General features: G+C 40.3%; 1 protein-coding gene across 7 annotated transcripts in view; it reads left to right on the top strand.

Annotated features, from left to right (window-relative positions):
• PSEN2 (presenilin 2) overlaps window positions 1–7,545 on the top strand; it is a 33,030-nt gene extending 25,485 nt beyond the window's left edge. For 3 of the 7 annotated variants that reach the window (XM_070734312.1, XM_070734313.1, XM_070734315.1), the window contains exons 9-11: window positions 466–600; window positions 3,635–3,753; window positions 6,277–7,545. In XM_070734312.1, the coding sequence (XP_070590413.1) occupies window positions 466–600; window positions 3,635–3,753; window positions 6,277–6,432 (410 nt within the window). In that variant the 3' untranslated portion in view covers window positions 6,433–7,545. Of the gene's footprint in view, window positions 1–465; window positions 601–1,766; window positions 1,902–3,634; window positions 3,754–6,276 lie in introns of those variants that run through there. The other 4 variants (XM_070734318.1, XM_070734317.1, XM_070734316.1 and 1 more) reach the window with 3 other exon arrangements.
• Window positions 7,546–20,285: the final 12,740 nt, after the last annotated feature.

The raw sequence follows: 20,285 nt of genomic DNA, 5'->3' as shown, positions 1-20,285 counted from the left end.
TGGATTTCTTGCTTATTGCAAGATAATTATAAAGGGAAGTTTCCGTGAGACTTGTATGATTGCTGCATTAGAAATCTATGCATCGAAAGAGTTAATTCAGTTACTGACTAAAGAATGGTTCTGAACCTTTCAACAATTTATGCACAGAAAAAAGAATTATTTTAAAATTTGTGAGTAGATTGGTGGTAAGATTCAGATCCACCATGTCCAGCCATATGAATTTATGAACGTTGTAAACAATATTCAGAAAACTATCAATTCTCCCTCCATGTGGATAGAGCATCCAGGAATAGGTTAAATCCGTCTGCTCGGTGATTGCATTGAGTGAGTCCGTCAAAGCTGCTCAGGTCCCACCCAGAGTGAATTTTTATTCTAATTTTTTTTTCTTAAGTTTTACTGTAATGCATTGATTTTTCTTGTTTTGGCTTGTCTTTTTCTCATTGTTATGTCTCAAATTGGCTGAAGAAGCAGAGACCAATGATAATACTTCGTATGCTGAGCCTGAAGTTCCAGAAATGAGAAACTCAACTATTAATCAAAGGGGCCAACAACTTGGTCAAATTGCTCGCAACTTTGAGGAAAGCCAAGAGGAGGAAGAAAGTAAGCTGTTGTCACTTAAATAAATTAAAAATTCACTATTATTAGTCCTTCAAAATAGGAGCAGCTGTCTTTAAAAGAAATATTACAATTATTTGTACAGCTAAGAGTCATTTTGCTGTTGGGTAGCTGTTTCCTTCGGTTGAGCCTGAGAATGAAGAAGGATTTTGAGCAAGATAAAGGGTATTTCCATCCTTCTTTCCTTTACAACATGCACTATCTGTGAAAAATCCTAGGGAGGTCCTGAATTACAGCAAATCTGTTTGAGATTGGTTCTGTGTATTCATTAATTTTGGCCCTTAATTTGGGTGTAGTTACAGAATGCAGGAACATTGGGTACTTCCTTACATATAGGTAGAAATCAAATGTTGGCCATTTCATATGCTTGTGTGGTCTTAAGAGAAGGCCACAAAGAAATGTTATTCTGCATATAGGAAATATTACTTTGTAACATGGGATATGTAATCTTTTTGGGATGAGGGCTCATTTAAATCTTAAGATCTACTAGTGAGTATACTTGGCCACAACAGTCAGTATAGAGGTCATAAAACACCCATTTTTAAGAAGGCAAGCAAGTATTTTAGGCACCCTGTACTATTCCAGAGAGAGCCTTAAGACCGAAACAAATTGATGCAAATGTATTTACTTTATTTAAATGATTTATAGATCCACTCATTTCATAGCTATGACTCTGGATAACATTGTTTGTCTGAATGGTTCCTTGATTATGCAATTGTTTACTATTTGATTGTTGGTCTAGTATTAATCTTGGTGTTAGTCTTTGCTTATTTGGGTGTTGATTGCTGTTAAAGCCCTACATGGCATCATGCCAGAATCTCTACGGACTGCCTTCTGCCGCATGAATCCCAGAGACTGGACAGGTCCCACAGAATCGACCTTCCCCAGGTCCTGTCAACTAGACAATGCCTTTTCTGCCTTCCCGGCCCTCTGGAATCAGCTCCCCCCAGAGATTCGTACTGCCCCCACCCTCCTTGCCTTCTGCAAGAGTCTTAAGACTCATCTATGCTGCCAGGCTCGAGGCCACTAGACTCTCTAGCCCCCTGGCCAATGAATGTGTTGAGAATAAGTTGACTGAATGGGAATGAGTGTCTTTTTATGGGGGTTTTTTGTGTGTTTTTAGATTGTACATTTAAATTAATTGGATTTAGGACCGCCTTCTGCCACAGAGTTGGCCTTCTCCGGGTCCCGTCGACAAAACAATGCCGTCTGGCGGGAGCCAGGGAAAGAGCCTTCTCTGTGTTGTGGTTCCGTCTGAGGCCCCCCAGGGAACGGCTGATCTTCTGTCGGTTTCCAGCTCAGAGGGAGAGGCTGAGGAACAGGAGGTGCAGGCAGACGAGGAGGAGGAATCCCAGGCTGAAGAAGAGGGAGGACAGCCAGAGTCCCCCCAGAGGGAGCTCTCCCCAGCAAGCAGCCTGGATTCCTTAGAGGAAAATGCACAAGCCATAATTGATCTGCGACAGAGAAGAGCTACTCAGAGAAGGGATCAATTGGCTAAGTACTTTCAGCATTAAAGAGGCAACAGCTGGGTTTGGGTGTGGTGCTCTTTGGAAAGGCTAAAAGGCAGACCCACCCTTCCTGGCTTGTGGAGTTTTATCTTTGAGAGTCTTGGGACCTGGCTGTGAACTTTGGCGTCTTGGAATCCTGGTTTGTGCCTTTGACTACTGAAACCTTGGGAAGCTTGCTGTATTGTCTGGACATCAGGACTCTGCTGTAAAGTATTATAGCCTGTCTGTTGGGAAGAACAGGTTTTCCTCTGTGTTTATTTTTTCCAGCTATAAAATACTTTTGGCTTTTACCAGAGTGTCTGGCTGTTTTTTCCAGTTGGTGTTGAGGTCTGGGGGAACCCAGACAGAACACTCTGTGGCGGCCCCGACCCTCTGGAATCAACTCCCACCAGAGATTAGGCCTGCCCCCACCCTCCTTGCCTTTCACAAACTCCTAAAAACCCACCTTTGCCACCATGCATGAGGAAATTGATTCCCTTCGGCCGCTCCGTTTTATGTATGATTTGTTTGGGTTGTATGAGTGTTTTTAAATCAAGGGTTCTTAACTGTTTTGCTTTTTAATCATTGGATTTGTATTTTGTATTGCTGTTGTGAGCCGCTCCGAGTCTTCGGAGAGGGGCAGCATACAAATCTTAATAATAATAATAATAATAATAATAATAATAATAATAATAATAATAATAATAATAATAATTGCTCCATTGTATGTTCTAAGCCGCCCCGAGTCCTAGGAGTGGGGCGACATAAAAGACAAATAAACAAACAAATAAATAAATAAATAAATAAATAAGGAGGTGTTTTGACCTTTTTGTTTCATTTTTAGCTTTTTTATTGTCTCTTGGATGTAGATGTTGTTTGTGCTTGTTGATGGCCAAACCTCCAGGAATTCCTTAGTGTTTCTGGACTTAGCTTGGTCTGAATAGATGATCACAGTTTCCCAACAAGAGATCCAACACCATTCATTTTTAGCACTGATAATATTACCTGGCTGGATAATGATATGTCTCCAAGAAAACAACTAAGCTCAGAAAGCACCGAGAACCCCACAGATATTGTCCAACTTCCTGGACAAAATTCTGGAAGAACAACCAGGTCTTCAGAGCCTTATGAAAGAATAAAAATGTTGGGGTCTTCAGAGTCTTGGGGATGGTTTTCTACAAGCTGCGTCCAGCACAGGGAAAACCGGTTTCCAGGGCCCAAGAAAATGGCATTATTTGATGGAGGGAACACAGAACATGCCCTTTCTGCTACACCTGGTGGGTGGGAAGAAACAATAGGGGACAGGTGGTCCCACAAATAGCCTGATCCGATGCTATGTATCTCTTTACAGGTGGTAATTAGCCCCTATAAAAATAAAAGAGGTCTTTTTAAAAGTTAAAAATATTGGTATACAAGGAAAGTTTCTGAGAGCCCCGTGATGTTCATAAATATCACATTTGCTAAACCTAACTTAAATTATGTGTTGGAAGACAGACACAACTATCTGATGGAATTATATTTACTTCTAACAGGAGGAGTCAAGCTGGGTCTAGGAGACTTTATATTCTATAGTGTGCTTGTCGGCAAAGCAGCTGCCACTGCTAGTGGGGACTGGAATACAACATTGGCTTGTTTTGTAGCCATCCTCATAGTAAGTAAAAATAATACAGTAAGTAATTGTACTTTTGGCTTCTTTCCCTGTCATGCTTCCTTTTGAGTGTAAACCCGAGGATAAGAATTATCTCAGAGTTGTGACCTGCTCTGGGAATATTTTTTTGCATAGGAGAAAAGACAGAAATGATTTAAATACTATTCTTGTGCTTTGTCCCTTGACATGCTATAAAACAAGGTTAGCAGCATGGATTATAAGAGCCAAGGTGGCGCAGTGGGTAGAGTGCAGAACTGCAGGCCACTATAGCTGACTGCTAGATCTGCAGGTCAGCAGTTCAAATCTCATCACCGACTCAAGGTTGACTCAGCCTTCCATCCTTCCAAGGTGGGTAAAATGAGGGCCTGGACTGTGGGGGCAATATGTTGGCTCCGTTAAGGTGGCATTAAAAAAACAGAACAAACAAACGAACAAATAACCAATCAATCAATCAGTCTGCATTGGGTCCTAGACATTTGCACACCTGAGATTGAAGAGTGAATCCCAGTACAGTTGGGAATCTCCCTTAATTGGGAGGGCTTACTCAAATGATAATGAGTGGGTTTTTTTAACAGGGTCAGTTTGAATCTTTACTGTGATATGACATTCTGTTTAGCTTTTAGTATTAAGATCGGAAAGGTGACAATAACCTAAATATTCTTTGTCAGAGTTTGTTGCATAAATCAAATCTAGAAGCACACACAGATAACTGATTCAGCTGGATTTATTAAAATTCTTTATATACATAATAACAAATGAGTATTTACAGTACCAGTAGCAGAATTTTTCTTTAACATAGCAGCAGTCACAAGCAGTGTCTAGTTCAGAGCAGTCAGAGTACAGAATGGGCTGAGCCAAGCCCAGCCTTCTAGCTTAAGTTTCAGTTTCGATTCTCTGCACAGACTCAAATGTCTTTAAGCTCCCATTGGCTGATTTAGTTGCTATGCCTATTCATTCGCTGACCTTGTTACCATGTCTCCCAATTCATGAATATTTTAACATCATTTTTTTTACTATTTAATTAAAAGTTTCAAAACCTTACCAACTCGAAGATGTGTGGATATCTAATTCCCAAATTTCCTAGCCAGCCATTGTTTAAATGCACATTTAACCCTGGTTTAAATGTTATTGATACGTTATTGGTAATTTGGTGCTCAACCAGATATTAACAATCCAACAATTATTTTACTGTATTATTTTACTGAAAGAATAGTAGATCCTTGGAACAAACTTCCAGCAGACGTGGTTGTTAAATCCACAGTAACTGAATTTAAACATGCCTGGGATAAACATATATCCATCCTAAGATAAAATAGTATAAGGGCAGACTAGATGGATCATGAGATCTTTTTTTGCTGTCAGTCTTCTGTGTTTCTATGTAACAAAATCAAGAATAGAAGAATGTATGGTTCAGGAATATACACTCATTTGTACTCTTAAGCAAAGCTAGAAAAATGTCAGCATCCATATTCTAACTCGAGTTTATAAGTTTACCTCTAGGCAGCTAAAGCATATTTAGGGGACCAAAGTAGGGTACAATATTAATAACACAGTAGGGCAAACCAGTTCTGTGTTAGCAAAAACTTCAGAAGAGAAGGATTTAGACGTAGTGATTTCTGACAGTCTCAAAATGGGTGAGCAGTGTGGTCGGGCGGTAGGAAAAGCAAGTAGGATGCTTGGCTGCATAGCTAGAGGTATAACAAGCAAGAAGAGCGAGATTGTGATCCTGCTATATAGAGCACTGGTGAGACCGCATTTGGAATACTGTGTTCAGTTCTGGAGACCTCACCTACAAAAAGATATTGACAAAATTGAACAGGTCCAAAGACGGGCTACAAGAATGGTGGAAGGTCTTAAGCATAAAACGTATCAGGAAAGACTTAATGAACTCAATCTGTATAGTCTGGAGGACAGAAGGAAAAGGGGGGACATGATCGAAACAATTAAATATGTCAAAGGGTTAAATAAGGTTCAGGAGAGAAGTGTTTTTAATAGGAAAGTGAACACAAGAACAAGGGGACACAATCTGAGGTTAGTTGGGGGAAAGATCAAAAGCAACATGAGAAAATATTATTTTACTGAAAGAGTAGTAGATCCTTGGAACAAAGTTCCAGCAGACATGGTTGGTAAATCCACAGTAACTGAATTTAAACATGCCTAGGATAAACATAGATCCATCCTAAGATTAATACAAAAAATAGTATAAGGGCAGACTAGATGGACCATGAGGTCTTTTTCTGCCGTCAGTCTTCTATGTTTCTATGTTTCTAACCCTTATTTTATTTTTCTCACACCTAGCTAAGCAGTGAAAGGTAAGCTAATATAGTAGAGACCATCCGATCTTGCTAACACATACCAGCAGAGTTAATAGCAAAGGCATGAATCATTATATTCGGATGAAATAATTTCTCATTCATTTCTTGTTTCTGTATCACAGGATTTTAATATTTTTTTATATTTATCTGTACAAAAAAATATTCCAGCTGGGGATAGTCCTGTTGATCATGTTCCTTTTCTTTGTCTTAGGGTCTGTGCTTAACCCTTCTATTGCTTGCAGTCTTTAAGAAGGCGCTACCTGCTCTTCCCATCTCCATCACCTTTGGCCTGATCTTCTACTTCTCAACAGATTATCTCATGCAACCTTTCATGGACACCCTTGCAGCTCATCAGTTCTATATCTAAGAATAATGGCGATCCTGTTTAAAAACGTCCATGGGCAGCAGGCCAATTTTTAATGGAGAAAACCTTGTGAATTTTACCCTTAATTCCGTACCTTTTTCACAGGAAACACTAAAAACAAAACACAAGTTTTGATAGTTTCCCCTGGAACTTCACAGCTGGTTCTTCAGACTATTAATGCTGCAGGTATCAGGATCCATGCAGCTTGAACCTAATTGCTCGTATTCAGAGCTGAGTTCACCCAAATAATTTGGAGCATTGAAGACCTTCCTTTTCATATTTCTCATATATTATTTTTTTTTAATTTTGTGTAGAAGGTAGATTAATTGCATTACCTTAAAGTAAAATGAAGAATCCTCCTTGAGAGAGTATTTGGTATGAAGAAGCTTAAAATCCACTTTATATAATTGCACAGTGATAATACAGGGTATTTTTTTTTAACATTGAAAAAGCACTCTTTGAGAAAAATACAATTCAAGTACAGGAACTGTCTGAAAGGAGAGCAGAGTATAGGTATTTGTGATTTGTATAACTACATCACTAAAAGTTGGTTGTTCAAATCTCTTATAAAACAGCTAACAATATGCTATCATGAAACTTTTGACATTCCTGGTTTCCACAGTAAAATCAGCAAGAAGCAAATTGCAAACAGAACTGTTTTAATACAATTTTTTGCTTGTTCTACTGGAGAGCTCCATGCTGACATAGATTAGCTCAGTGTTTCCCAACCTTGGCAACTTGAAGATATTTGGACTTCAACTCCCAGAATTCCCCAGCCAGCAAATGCTGGCTGGGGAATTCTGGGACTTGAAGTCCAGATATCTTCAAGTTGCCAAGGTTGGGAAACACTGGATTAGCTTACCTTCCAGGTCACTCTAAATGAAGATATATGAATCTTTGGCTATGTTCCCATGTCATTTACAGTCAGATTTCATGTAACTATGATTTGCTAAATAATTGGCTGTATTCATGTTATTAATTAAGTCACACATCATGATTGATATTTGTGGGTTCAGCATGCTTAGCAACCTCATATTGCATGTTAGTCCTGATTTTATTTTCTGTCAATATCCTTTCAATTAAAAACAAAACGAGAAGTAAAGTGATGCAAAGCCACCATGCTGTAGGTTTTTATAGTGATGGGACACAATCTTGCCAGTCAGCCTTCTGTTAAACGACTGTGTGTATCCACCATTGCAACCATTTGTGGGAATGTCCGTGGACTGTTCTCAAAGTTCTAAATGTACCACAGCTCACAAAGATTAATGTGAACCTTAAACTGGGTTCACATAATATACTGTGTCGAACTTCAAATAAAACACATTATGTGTATAATGTGTGAAACCATGTCACACTCTCAGTCCCATCTGCCCATTCTGTAATCACAATACAGTGAACCCTCGATCATCGCGAGGGTTCCGTTCCAGGACCCCACGCGATGATCGATTTTTAGCGAAGTAGCGGTGCGGAAGTAAAAACACCATCTGCGCGTGCGCAGATGGTGTTTTTGCTTCCACTGCCGCCCGCCCTTCGCCCGCCCACCCCGTTGCTCGCGCCTGGGGTGCGCGCGCGCTTGGGGACTCCCTAGCTCCGCTTCCCAGCTGGGGAGCGGAGCTGGGATGTCCCCAAGCGCGCGCGCTTTCCCCAGCAACGCGCGCGCGGTGGGGACTCCCTAGATCCGCTTCCCAGCTGGGGAGCGGAGCTGGGATGTCCCCAAGCGCGCGCGCTTTCCCCAGCAATGCGCGCGCGGTGGGGACTCCCTAGATCCGCTTCCCAGCTGGGGAGCGGAGCTGGGATGTCCCCAAGCGCGCGGGCACCGCCCGCCCGCCCACGCTGTTGCTGGGGCCGCTTCCCAGCTGGGGAGCGGAGCTGGGGTGTCCCAGGGAAGCCTCTGGGGGAAGGGGGAAGACCCAGGGAAGCCTCTGCCCGGCGGGGAAACTCCACCATCTACGCATGCGTGAAAGGGCACGCATGCGCAGATGGTGGAGTTTACTTCCGGGTTGAAAACTCGCGAAATAGCCCTTTCGCGATACTTGAGGACGCGAAACTCGAGGGTTCACTGTAGTTTATTTGGCATTGCTCATATAAGAAAAATGACCCAAGGTAAAGAGAACTCATGATATACTGTAGTTATAATTCCATTATTGTGTGATCCCATAATAACCCCATAAATAATGGCAAGCAAATTCTCTTTCCTTCTCTTCCTAAACTGGGTAGCATTAAGTAAATTGGACTGTAAGTAATTGCTTTATTCCTTAATCCTGAATCCTCTCTAAGCTTATCTTGTATTCCATCAAAGGATGAGTTTTTACGCCTGTTAATAAAACTAGATTAGGTTTGGCTAGCAATAAGAATTTTAGAAGTATGGACAGTTTGTCATGCCCTGGTTGCTGATCTTCAGAAAGTCTTACGCTTAGAGTAAGAGGCTTTTATGCATAAAGCATGATACACAAAGGTCTAATTCACTATATTCTCCAAAATAGAACAAGAGCACACATAAAGTGGCCTGAATTTAATTTCTATGCCGCTGCCCAATCCCGTAGGACTTGGGGCGGCTTACAACAATAAAAAAAAATACAATAGTACAATAATAAAAAGAAGTCAAACATCAACAGTAGATTAAAACCCTTTTACAACCCTAAAACCCAAAAAATCAATCTAACAAACATATATACCAGCCAAACATAATTTGGGCATGCTAGAGTTCATGGCCCCCCAGACCTGTCGACAAAGCCAGGTCTTAACAGCTTTTCAAAAAGCCAGTAGAGTGGGAGCAGTGCCAACATCGGGGGCGGGGGGAGTTGGTTCCATAGAGCTGGGGCGGCAACAGAAAAGGCCCTCTCCCGCAGTCCCGCCAACCTACATTGTTTAGTCAACGGGACCTGGAGGAGGCCGATTCTGTGCAACCTAATAGGCCTCTAGGACAGTGTTTCTCAACCTTGGCAACTTGAAGATATCTGGCTGGCTGGGGAATTCTGGGAGTTGAAGTCCAAATATCTTCAAGTTGCCAAGGTTGGGAAACACTGCTCTAGGAGATATGTGGCAGGAGATGGTCCCATAAATCAGTGTTTCCCAATCTTGGCAACTTGAAGTTGTCTGGACTTCAACTGCCAGAATTTCTCAGCTAACATTTGCTGGCTGGGGAATTCTGGGAGTTGAAGTCCAGATGTCTTCAAGTTACCAAGTTTGGGAAACACTGCCATAAATAGTCAGGCCCTAAGCCATGTAGGGCTTTATAGATGATAACCAACACCTTGAATTGTGACTGGAGATTAATCGGCAGCCAGTGCAGCACGCAGAGTGTTGGTGTTATATGGGCGTACTGAGGTACATACATAACAGCTCACGTGGCTGCATTCTGGACGATCTGCAGTTTCCGAACACTCTTCAAGGGTAGCCCCATGTAAAGCGCATTGCAATAATCGAGACGGGAGGTAATGAGGACCTGAGTGACTGTGTGCAAGCCTCCCGGTCCAAATAGGGCTGTAACTAGTACACCAGGCGAACCCGGGTAAAGGTCCCCCTGGCCACAGCTGAAAGAAGTATATATTGGTAGATACAGTAGTACTGTACATGTAGACACTGTATATACTATGTAACATCTTTTTAATGAAAAAATATAATTTCTCTCCAGATCAATACTTTATTCCCACCAGAAAAAATAAATAAAAGGGGAAATGAAATACTAGCTTGTTATAGTTCTCCAAATTGAGATCTTGCTGAAAATAGTATTGGCTGCAAAAGTAATATTTCAACTCCTTTCATTTCTCCCACAAAATCTCTTAATATTTTGTTGCGTCAGAATTATTGCTCTGCCACACTTTTTATTAGACCAATTTGGCACCGGAAGTTTTATTCCATTCCACTTTTCTATGCAGCCCCATATAAAATAGAGGCAGAGGAGCTTCAATGATATTGAAAGTTATAAAAATAGATTTGATACATTAAAGTAGATTGCAATTGTTTTCAGTGGGTTCTTATGTAGATACAATACATTACATAGCTATTATGATGTGAATTTTAAGTGAAGATCAGTCTATATTAACTTATTGTGTGTTTAGTTTTTCTTCCTTACAATGCATGTTCCTGCATTTCTACCCTAGAGATTCCTTTCTGACAAGTCAGTGCATTTAGATATCTCTTTGCATAGGCAAAAGTACTTAAAAGTATTAAAAGGGGAAGACAAGCATTTTGTCCACCTGCATCAGATTATTTCTTACCTTAGTAGTAACACCTGGAGCTAATGCTGGGCAAACTGGAGCCTTAAAAGATTCTAGACAGGCTAGACTTAGAATTCTTCCTTCAGGAATCCTGTATAATGTAGGCGTTTTATTGTTTTAGATAAAATAGCTGCATAATTGTTTAATCTGTTCCACCTGAATTTTTTAAAAATGCTAAAGCTTTCCACTTTGGATCGTCTTAGAAAAAAAAACAGCTTAGGTTTTCCAGTGAGTTGTGTTGGGAAAAGAAGGTTACTTTAGAAGTGTTTTAAGAATATTAGATTTTATTCTAGAGACATCTGTTACTGTAGGATTTGCTTATTGGTGCTTTATGCTTGATTTACTGGAAACCTGAGGTGGTTTTTCTTTTCTTTTCAGATGTTACTTTTTGTGAAAGATTTCCTTGATTTAAGTGCGAAGGAATTGACCTTGAATATATATTTCCTGAATATTTTACAGATAATAAACTAGATTTGGGCTAGTCCAAGGTAGAAAAACCCAGTAGTGCACCCTATTATTTCATGTCTTAATTTATTTCACATACTGAGAAGAATTCCATTACCATTAGCAACACGGACTAGGGCTAATGGGAACTATACCCAAGTACATCTTTAGGGCACAAGTTGGTAAATGTGAAACGTGCTCCATGAACCATATCGGATTTACACTTAGCCTACAGCAATTAGCATATACCAGTGATGGCGAACCTTTTTTTCCTCGGTGCCCAAAGAGTGTGCATTTGTGCTATTGTGCATGCATGAGTGCCCGTAGCCATAATTTAATGCCTGGGGAGGGCGAAAACAGCTACCCCCATCCCCTGGAGGCCCTCTGGAGGACAAAAACTGCCTTTTTCCCAACTTCTGATGGGCCCAGTAGGCTCAGGTTTTTCCCTCCCCAGGCTCCAAAGGCTTCCCACACCCTCCCCGAAGGCTCCAAAGGCTTTTCACACCCTCCCCGAAGGCTCTTTGGAAGCCAAAAATGCATTCTCAGAGCCTTTATGTGAGCCAAAAATCAGCTGGCCAGCACACACATGCATGTTGGAGCTGAGCTAGGGCAACAGCTCACATTCCAGCATATATGGTTCCATGTGTCACCTGTGGTACCCTTGCCATTGGTTCGCCATCACTGATACCATATTTAATTCTACAATCCTATATCATCTTAACCAGAATTATTTGGCAAGGAATAATTCATATCTAGCTAAATACAGATAGTCCTTGACTTACGACCATAATTGAAGCCAAACTTTGTTGTGAAGTGAGACATGAGTTTTGCCTAATTTTACAGCCTTTCTTGACAGAGTTCTTACATGAATTGTTGCAGTTGTTAAGGGACAACTTAACAACTGCAACTTGTTGTGAGTCATAAATGTGAGTTGGTTGCCCACAGTTTGAATTTTGATCGCATGACCATGGGGATGATGTGACGGTCATGTGAAAAATGGCCATAAGTGACACTTTTCAGTGTTGTAACTTTGAACGGTCACTAAATGAGCTGTTGTAAGTTGAGGGCTACCAAGACAGAGAATTTAGATCTTTAAGATGTTGAAATAATTCCAGCAGAAGGCTATTTCTTGTGCAGCAATATTTAGTTGTACAAGGAATGATTTCAAGTCTACTTCCAACAGGTCACGTTCTCTTTAAGTGTCCTATGCCAGTGTTTCCCAGCATTGGCAACTTGAAGATATTTGGACTTCAACTCCCAGAATTTCCCAGCCAGCAAATGCTGGCTGGGGAATTCTGGGAGTTGAAGTCCAAATATCTTCAAGTTGCCAAGATTGGGAAACACTGTCCTATGCAGTTCCAAATAACAAATCAATAAAATGAATATTGCACTTAAAATCCCTGTAAGTTCTTACTGCCAATGCAAGCAGAATTAAGATGTCTCATCTTTTTGTTGAAAGGAAAGACTTTACAGTTGGCCAGTACGTGCAAGTATTTGCATACATATGTACATACATGCATACATGCATATATATATACATATATAGTTTTTCTGATGAGTCATCTGGGGGCAGTGTGTGTGTGTGTATATGTATAACATATTTTGCTGATAATGAAAAGGAAGGGAGATTATTATAGATCTATTTCGGGCTTATTTGCCTTCATCAGGTAGCCACACCATTACTGGGATTTGAACCTGGGACCTTTGCCTTGTAAGGCAGAAATCTTAGTCATTATAGAGAAAATGTGACCAAAAGTCCAGTATATATATCAAATATAATATGGATACATAGATGCTTATATCATGCCCAGTTCCTGATACATTAAGCAATGCTTAATCCATTAAATACTATACAGTACATATCTCATTTGTTTCCTTTAGAATGAATTTAGTATGGGACAGAATTTGAATGCATCCAGTGCAGCCTTTGGCTTTAAATAAGTTTTGGCCTAGTCAATGTCTAGATGAGAAATAAGTAGGGAAGTCTCTCTCAATACATATATGATTAATAACAATGCTTTATAATATATTAATTTTGCATAAATTAATAACTCTGGATTACAGAAGCAACCAAAATCTGTTGCTGGGTTCTCCTGATGTGTGCAGGGACAGTGCAAATATATATATTATATGTACAGGATATTATTCTTAAAATATGATTATTGAAGATATAAATACAATAAAGTGATGGCATAACTACCAAGGACTACTGATGTGTATACTGAAGTTATTCTGGTGGGAATAGCTAACAGGCGTACAAATTGGATTTGTTTAAGGCGATTTAGATCATACCAGTGGCGCCAGTCTACCAGGAAGGTGATGAGGCAAGAAAAAAATAGTTTCCCTATTCCCTATTTCCCTACAATTCATTTTTATTATTTATCTGAGACATTCTTTTCTTTAGTAACTAGAAACAGAAGTAAGGCAAATTTTATTTAAATATCTATTTAGATATAGAAAAAAGAATCAATAGATAACTTTAAATGATCATGATTTTTTTTTCATTAACTTGAAGAAATAAAGTCAAAATTCCAAAACCATCCCACTTTTTCCAGATGCTAACATTTTCCTCTGCATTGGATTTTATACGTTATTTCCACAACCAAAGTTCAGGAATCTAAATAGCGTTGTTTGTGCCAGTTTTAACAATGGAAGCTGTTCTGTGGGGCTCTCTGGTAGAATCCTCCCAAAAATTCACAGGTACAAATTTCAGACACACACACGTTTGAAAATTCAAAACAATGTTCTTTATAATGAAAATTCACTTAAACCAAGCCCTCTTTTGGTATAGCAAAGAGCACTTGTCTCCAAACAAACTGGTAATTTGTACAAGTCCCTTATCAGTTCTGTGATACTTAGCTTGCAGCTGTGAGGCAATTCACAGTCCTTCTTCTTTCAAAAAGTGAAACACACTTTGCTCTGGTTTAATTTCCAAGCGGGGAAAAATCAGCACACAAAAGGTCAAAGTCAGTAAAGCAGTCATGAAACACAACACAATCAGATAATCCTTCACAATGGCCAAACCCACAGGCTGCTATTTATAGCAGCCTCACTAATTACCACAGCCCCACCCAACCACAGGTGGCCTCATTTTCTTTGATAATAATCTCTCAGTTGTTGTTGTTGCCTATGCATCGCTCTCTGCATGTGTGGCTGTATCATTAACTTGTTTTGAATCCAAGGAGGAGCTAGAGAATTAATCTCCTTCTGAGCTGTCTGCCACATTCTCCTCCTCCCTGTCACTCATGTCTTCTTGGTCAGAGGAGCCTTCATCAGCAGATTCCACCGGGGGGGGGGCAAAACAGGCCTGCAGCATGTGAATGTCTCCCCCACATCCACAGTCCTTGGGGCAGGAGCTGGGCCAGAGCTAACCACTACAGGAAGCTAAATCGATTTTTGTTCTTAGTGTTATCTTCCAAATTTGAATATTGTCTAAAAGAAACTACCCTAAATTACTACACTAAACGCACATTACTAAATTAAAGTACAATAGATTAGCCACTCTATAGCCTAGTGTTTCCCAACCTTGGCAACTTGAAGATATCTGGACTTCAACTCCCAGAATTCCCCAGCCAGCATTCGCTGGCTGGGGAATTCTGGGAGTTGAAGTCCAAATATCTTCAAGTTGCCAAAGTTGAGAAACACTCCTCTAGCCATCTGTTCTCAGCATATGATAATACAAAATGTTTCATATAATACTGTGGCTCCCAACCGTTTGGGTACCACCAGGGCCTGGTTCCTTGGGAAAACATTTTTCCATGGAATGGAGGGGGCATGGTTTCTCATGCCTGCATCCTATGGATGGTGCTTTGCTTGTTTCCATGGCCCAGTTTCTGGCATGCCATGGCTTGGTGCTGGTTCAGAGACTGGGTGTTCTAATGGATACATACCCCTGATGTAATGGATACCTCCACTTTAGGACAGAATGGCTAATTTCCCATTTTTTAGATATGCCCTTCATTAGAAAAATAAACGAAATGAAACATTGTGCATTTTGTCTGTTGCTGAGGGCTAAAGAATGTTAATGTAGTGCAGTTTTCTTTTAACAAATACTGTACATGTTTTTTTATTCATTAAAAACATTTATATGGCCACCTATCTTATAACCAACCATTTTTCCCTGCTCTTTATAAAGTTCCATCTACCACCAGGGAGCAGTGTGGCAATAGAGTAACTTTTCTCTTTTAAGAAGGTTCCAACTCTTGTCTTCTGAGATCTCTAAAACCTTTATTTTTTTAATTAAGTTGTTATTGCCTTCACATTGGTAGCAAAATGAAGCATAGGAGTGATGGAAGATAACAGTTCAACCAGACTGATGGGGAAAACTATTCATGTTCTGTTCAGGAAGCATTTTTGAGGATAGACTGCTGAAAAAAACATCCCAGCCCTATGCTACCGAACAAAGCAGAACAGACACAGCATTGTAAGAGGAAAGCACCACAAATAACAACTCCTCATTATGTAAAAAGTGCAAGTTTTCACCACTGATCAAGCATTGCCTAAACAAGAAGGCGATTGCTCTTCTAGTCCATGTCTAGAGGACATGGTGACCTTGAGATATGTTGGACTGTAACCTCGTTATCCTCAGATTGGGAAGATGGTATTAAACCTGTAAAACATAATAAATGTCCTTCCCAAGCACAAAGTGGTTTTAATATAGGCAGTTTCAAGTTACGGTCCCCTCTTAAGCAGTGAAAGATGTCAAGCCCAAGCGGAGGGTGTGAAGAGCACAACGTGCTCCTGCAGTGGAAGCCTGAAGTTCCTTTTGTAGAGCGTCCATCGTATTTTGTTTATGACATTTCTGTCCCATGCTTGGAACCTTATGCACAAAGCCATGCTCAGCTTCTGGCCTGAACTCGTAAATGATCTCACTGGCTAATTATGGGTTCAGTTTCAGTGAACAAAGACTTGCAGCAAAGCTCTTGCCTATGTTTAAAAAGGTGACAAGCAGGATAAAGGTGGGTGTGCGGGTGACATTCCATGACCAAAGACTGACCCACTTACTGAAAAGGCATTGTGCTTTTATCAGCTGATACTGGCAGAAAGAAGGACTTTGGGTTAAAATAAGAAAAGGCAATAATAATAATAATAATAATAATAATTTATTGGATTTGTATGCCGCCCTCTCCGCAGACTCGGGGCGGCTAACAACAATAATAAACACAACATGTACAATCCAATAATAAAAAACAACTAAAAACCCCTATTATAAAACCAAACATACACACAAACATACCATGCACGACTTGTAATGGCCTAGGGGGAAGAGCTATCTCAACTCCCCCATGCCTGGCGGTATAAATGAGTCTTGAGTAGTTTACGAAACTACTGCCCACTGATCGTTTCAGGAAGTTTGGCTTATGAGGCTTATATGGGAATTAATCCAATTTATCTCTGGCACCATGCTGCCCATCTCTGCATTAACAGATCAACAATCACTTTAGGAAAGTAACTATTGCGATAGGAGATACTATTGATATCTCCTCTAGCAAATGTCTTGCTTATTTACTTTATTATTTATCTGAAAAGGTACAGGATTTCTGCTTGAGGAGGAAGTTGGAAGACCTCCAAGGCCTCTTTGTTGTTCTGGTATTCTAGTAACAGAATGACTTGGGGTGTGTGTGTTATTTTTTACTTTTTTTCTCCACAATTTAACAACATAGAAACATAGAAACATAGAAGTCTGACGGCAGAAAAAGACCCCATGGTCCATCTAGTCTGCCCTTATACTATTTTCTGTATTTTATCTTAGGATGGATATATGTTTATCCCAGGCATGTTTAAATTCAGTTACTGTGGATTTATCTACCACGTCTGCTGGAAGTTTGTTCCAAGGATCTACTACTCTTTCAGTAAAATAATATTTTCTCATGTTGCTTTTGATCTTTCCCCCAACTAACCTCAGATTGTGTCCCCTTGTTCTTGTGTTCACTTTCCTATTAAAAACACTTCCCTCCTGGACCTTATTTAACCCTTTAATATATTTAAATGTTTCGATCATGTCCCCCCTTTTCCTTCTGTCCTCCAGACTATACAGATTGAGTTCATTAAGTCTTTCCTGATACGTTTTATACTTAAGACCTTCCACCATTCTTGTAGCCCGTCTTTGGACCCGTTCAATTTTGTCAATATCTTTTTGTAGGTGAGGTCTCCAGAACTGAACACAGTACAGTGGAACCCCGACATAAGAGCTGCTCTACTTAAGAGCAACTCGAGATAAGAGCTGGGAGGGGAGAGATATTTTTGTTCTACTTACAAGCCCAAATTCGAGATACAAGCGCCAAGGAGCTGTCTCCTGAAGCCAAACGCTAACTTCCGCGTTCGGCTTCAGGAGACAGCTGCGAAGCGGCGCGCATGTTTTAAAAGGTTGCAGCCGGCCTGGTGGGCTCGGGGGGGTGCTTGCAGCTTTCTTTCTTGCTCTTTTTCTTTCTCTCTTTTACCTTCCCTTCCTCTATTTCTTCTTTTCTTTCTCCTTCCCACCTTCTTCCCTCCCTCCCTTCACTCATATTCCTCTCTTACTCTCCCCTTTCATAAGTTTCCTTGCTTCCTTCCTCTGTTCCTGTCCCTTCCCCCTTTCTTTCTTTCTTTCTTTCTTTCTTTCTTTCTTGCTCTTTTTCTTTCTCTCTTTTACCTTCCCTTCCTCTATTTCTTCTTTTCTTTCTCCTTCCCACCTTCTTCCCTCCCTCCCTCCCTTCACTCATTCCTCTCTTACTCTCCCCTTTCATAAGTTTCCTTGCTTCCTTCCTCTGTTCCTGTCCCTTCCCTCTTTCCTTCCTTCCTTCCCACCCTCCGTCCATTCATTCACCCATTCCTCTCTTGATCGCTTAAAGCCGGTCCCTGGTGCAAAAAGGGTTGGGGACCTCTGTCCTACAGGATTGGGTGGCAGAGAAGTTGAACATATGTAAATTTAAAAGTTTAAGAAAGTTTACAAGTTAAGTGAAAGAAACTTCATTATTCATTTATATGTACATGTACATTTCTTCATTAAAAACATGTCTTTCTGCATAATTTAGACTAACTTTGTGAGTTTTTTGAGGGCTGGAACCAATTAAAATTATTTACATTAATTCCTATGGGGAAAAGTCGTTCGAGATAAGAGCTGCTCGACTTAAGAGCCCAGGTCCGGAACGAATTAAACTCGTATCTCGAGGTACCACTGTATTCCAAATGTGGTCTCACCAGCATTCTATATAGCGGGATCATAATCTCCCTCTTCCTGCTTGTTATACCTCTAGCTATGCAGCCAAGCATCCTACTTGCTTTCCCTACTGCCTGACTGCACTGTTCACCCATTTTGAGACTGTCAGAAATCACTACGCCTAAATCCTTTTCTTTTGAAGTATTTGCTAACACAGAACTGCCAATACAATAGTCAGATTGAGGATTCCTTTTCCCCAAGTGCATTATTTTACATTTGGAAACATTAAACTGCAGTTTCCATTGCTTTGACCATTTATCTAGTAAAGCTAAATCATTTACCATATTGCCGACGCCTCCAGGAATATCAACCCTATTGCACACTTTAGAGTCATCGGCAAATAGGCAAACCTTCCCTACCAGACCTTCCCCTATGTCACTCACAAACATATTAAAAAGAATAGGACCCAGAACAGACCCTTGTGGCACACCGCTTGTAACCTGACTCTGCTCAGAATACTCGCCATTCACAACAACCCTCTGGTGTCTATGCTTCAGCCAGCTGCAAATCCATTGAACTATCCAGGGATTAAGTCCAATCTTCACTAATTTATCTATCAGCTCTTTATGTGGAACCGTATCAAAGGCTTTGCTGAAGTCCAGGTAGGCAATATCCACGGCACCACCTTCATCCAACACCTTTGTGACATAGTCAAAGAAATCAATGAGATTAGTCTGACATGATTTGCCTTCAGTAAAGCCATGCTGATTTGGGTCCAATAATTTATTGTTTTTTAGGTGCTGATTTATCCTCTTTTTCAGTAGAGTCTCCATCATTTTAACGACAACTGATGTCAAGCTAACTGGCCTGTAGTTACCAGCTTCTTCTCTACTGCCCTTCTTGTGGATAGGCACAACACTTGCCATTCTCCAATCCTCAGGAACATCTCCTGTTAACAAGGATTGGTTAAACAAATCAGTCAGGGGGGTAGCAATGACAGATCTGAGTTCTTTAAGAACTCTGGGGTGGATGCCATCTGGACCCATTGCCTTATTTATCTTTAATCGTTCAAGTTCTTCTAAGACATCGGCTTCTAAGATCTTCAAAGAGGCCTTGGAGGTCTTCCGACTTCCTCAAGCAGGAATAACATTTGTATGCTTGATTAATTCCCATATAAGCCTCATAAACCAATCTTACCAAAATGATACATACATATATATGTGTGTGTGTGTGTGTGTGTGTGTGTGTAGATTGTTCTGAGTTCGGGTTTTGCTCCATGTAATATTTTGAGTGTCTATGCGACGTTTCGGTGAAATCACATTCACCATCATCAGGCTGAAGTTATAAGCTTCGTGCTGCTGTAAATATAGAATGTTTGCAACTGCCATTTGTTCCTTATATATAGTGTTGGGGGTGGAGATTTGCTTTGAATGTAGCAAATAGATTGGGTGACTATGTTTTAATGATTTGATTGGTTGGTGGAATCACATTTAGTTGAAGGATTGACATGGTGATGATTATGATATGTTTTTTTGTTTAAGGCTGGTTTCCAAATCTCTGGTAGGCGGGACGTGTCATCTCTTTTGTTCATGCTGAGGGGGTGCTTTTCTGTCTCTATGGCTTCCATAATTATTCTTCTGTAAACATTTTCTGTTTTGGAAAGTAATTTAGTTTTTTCAAAGTCAATTTCGTGCCCTGTTTTTTTAATGTGCTGGACAAGGGAGGAAGTTTTTTCTTCTTTTTTGACTGCATTCTTATGTTCTGCAATGTGTTGGCTCACTCTTCGATTGGTTTGTCCAATGTATGTGGCTGCACATGTTTTGCAAGGGATTACATAGATTCCTTGGTGTTCTAGTCGGATTTTATCTTTTGGGTTCCTTAGGATGTTTGATATTTTTTGGTTAGTGAAAAATGAAGTTTTGATATTATGTTTGTGTAGAATTTTACTAATGTTGTCTGTGGTGCCTTTGATGTAAGGGAGGAGGGTGGTGCCATTATCCTGTTCTTGGTCTTGATTTTTGGGGGATGTCTCTTTTTTGATTATGTTTGTAATT

The sequence above is a fragment of the Erythrolamprus reginae genome, chromosome 1, assembly GCF_031021105.1.
Source record: "Erythrolamprus reginae isolate rEryReg1 chromosome 1, rEryReg1.hap1, whole genome shotgun sequence".
NCBI classification, from domain to species: Eukaryota; Metazoa; Chordata; class Lepidosauria; order Squamata; family Dipsadidae; genus Erythrolamprus; species Erythrolamprus reginae.
Note: the sequence above shows the minus strand (reverse complement) of the source record. Positions and strands in the feature narration are given on the sequence as shown.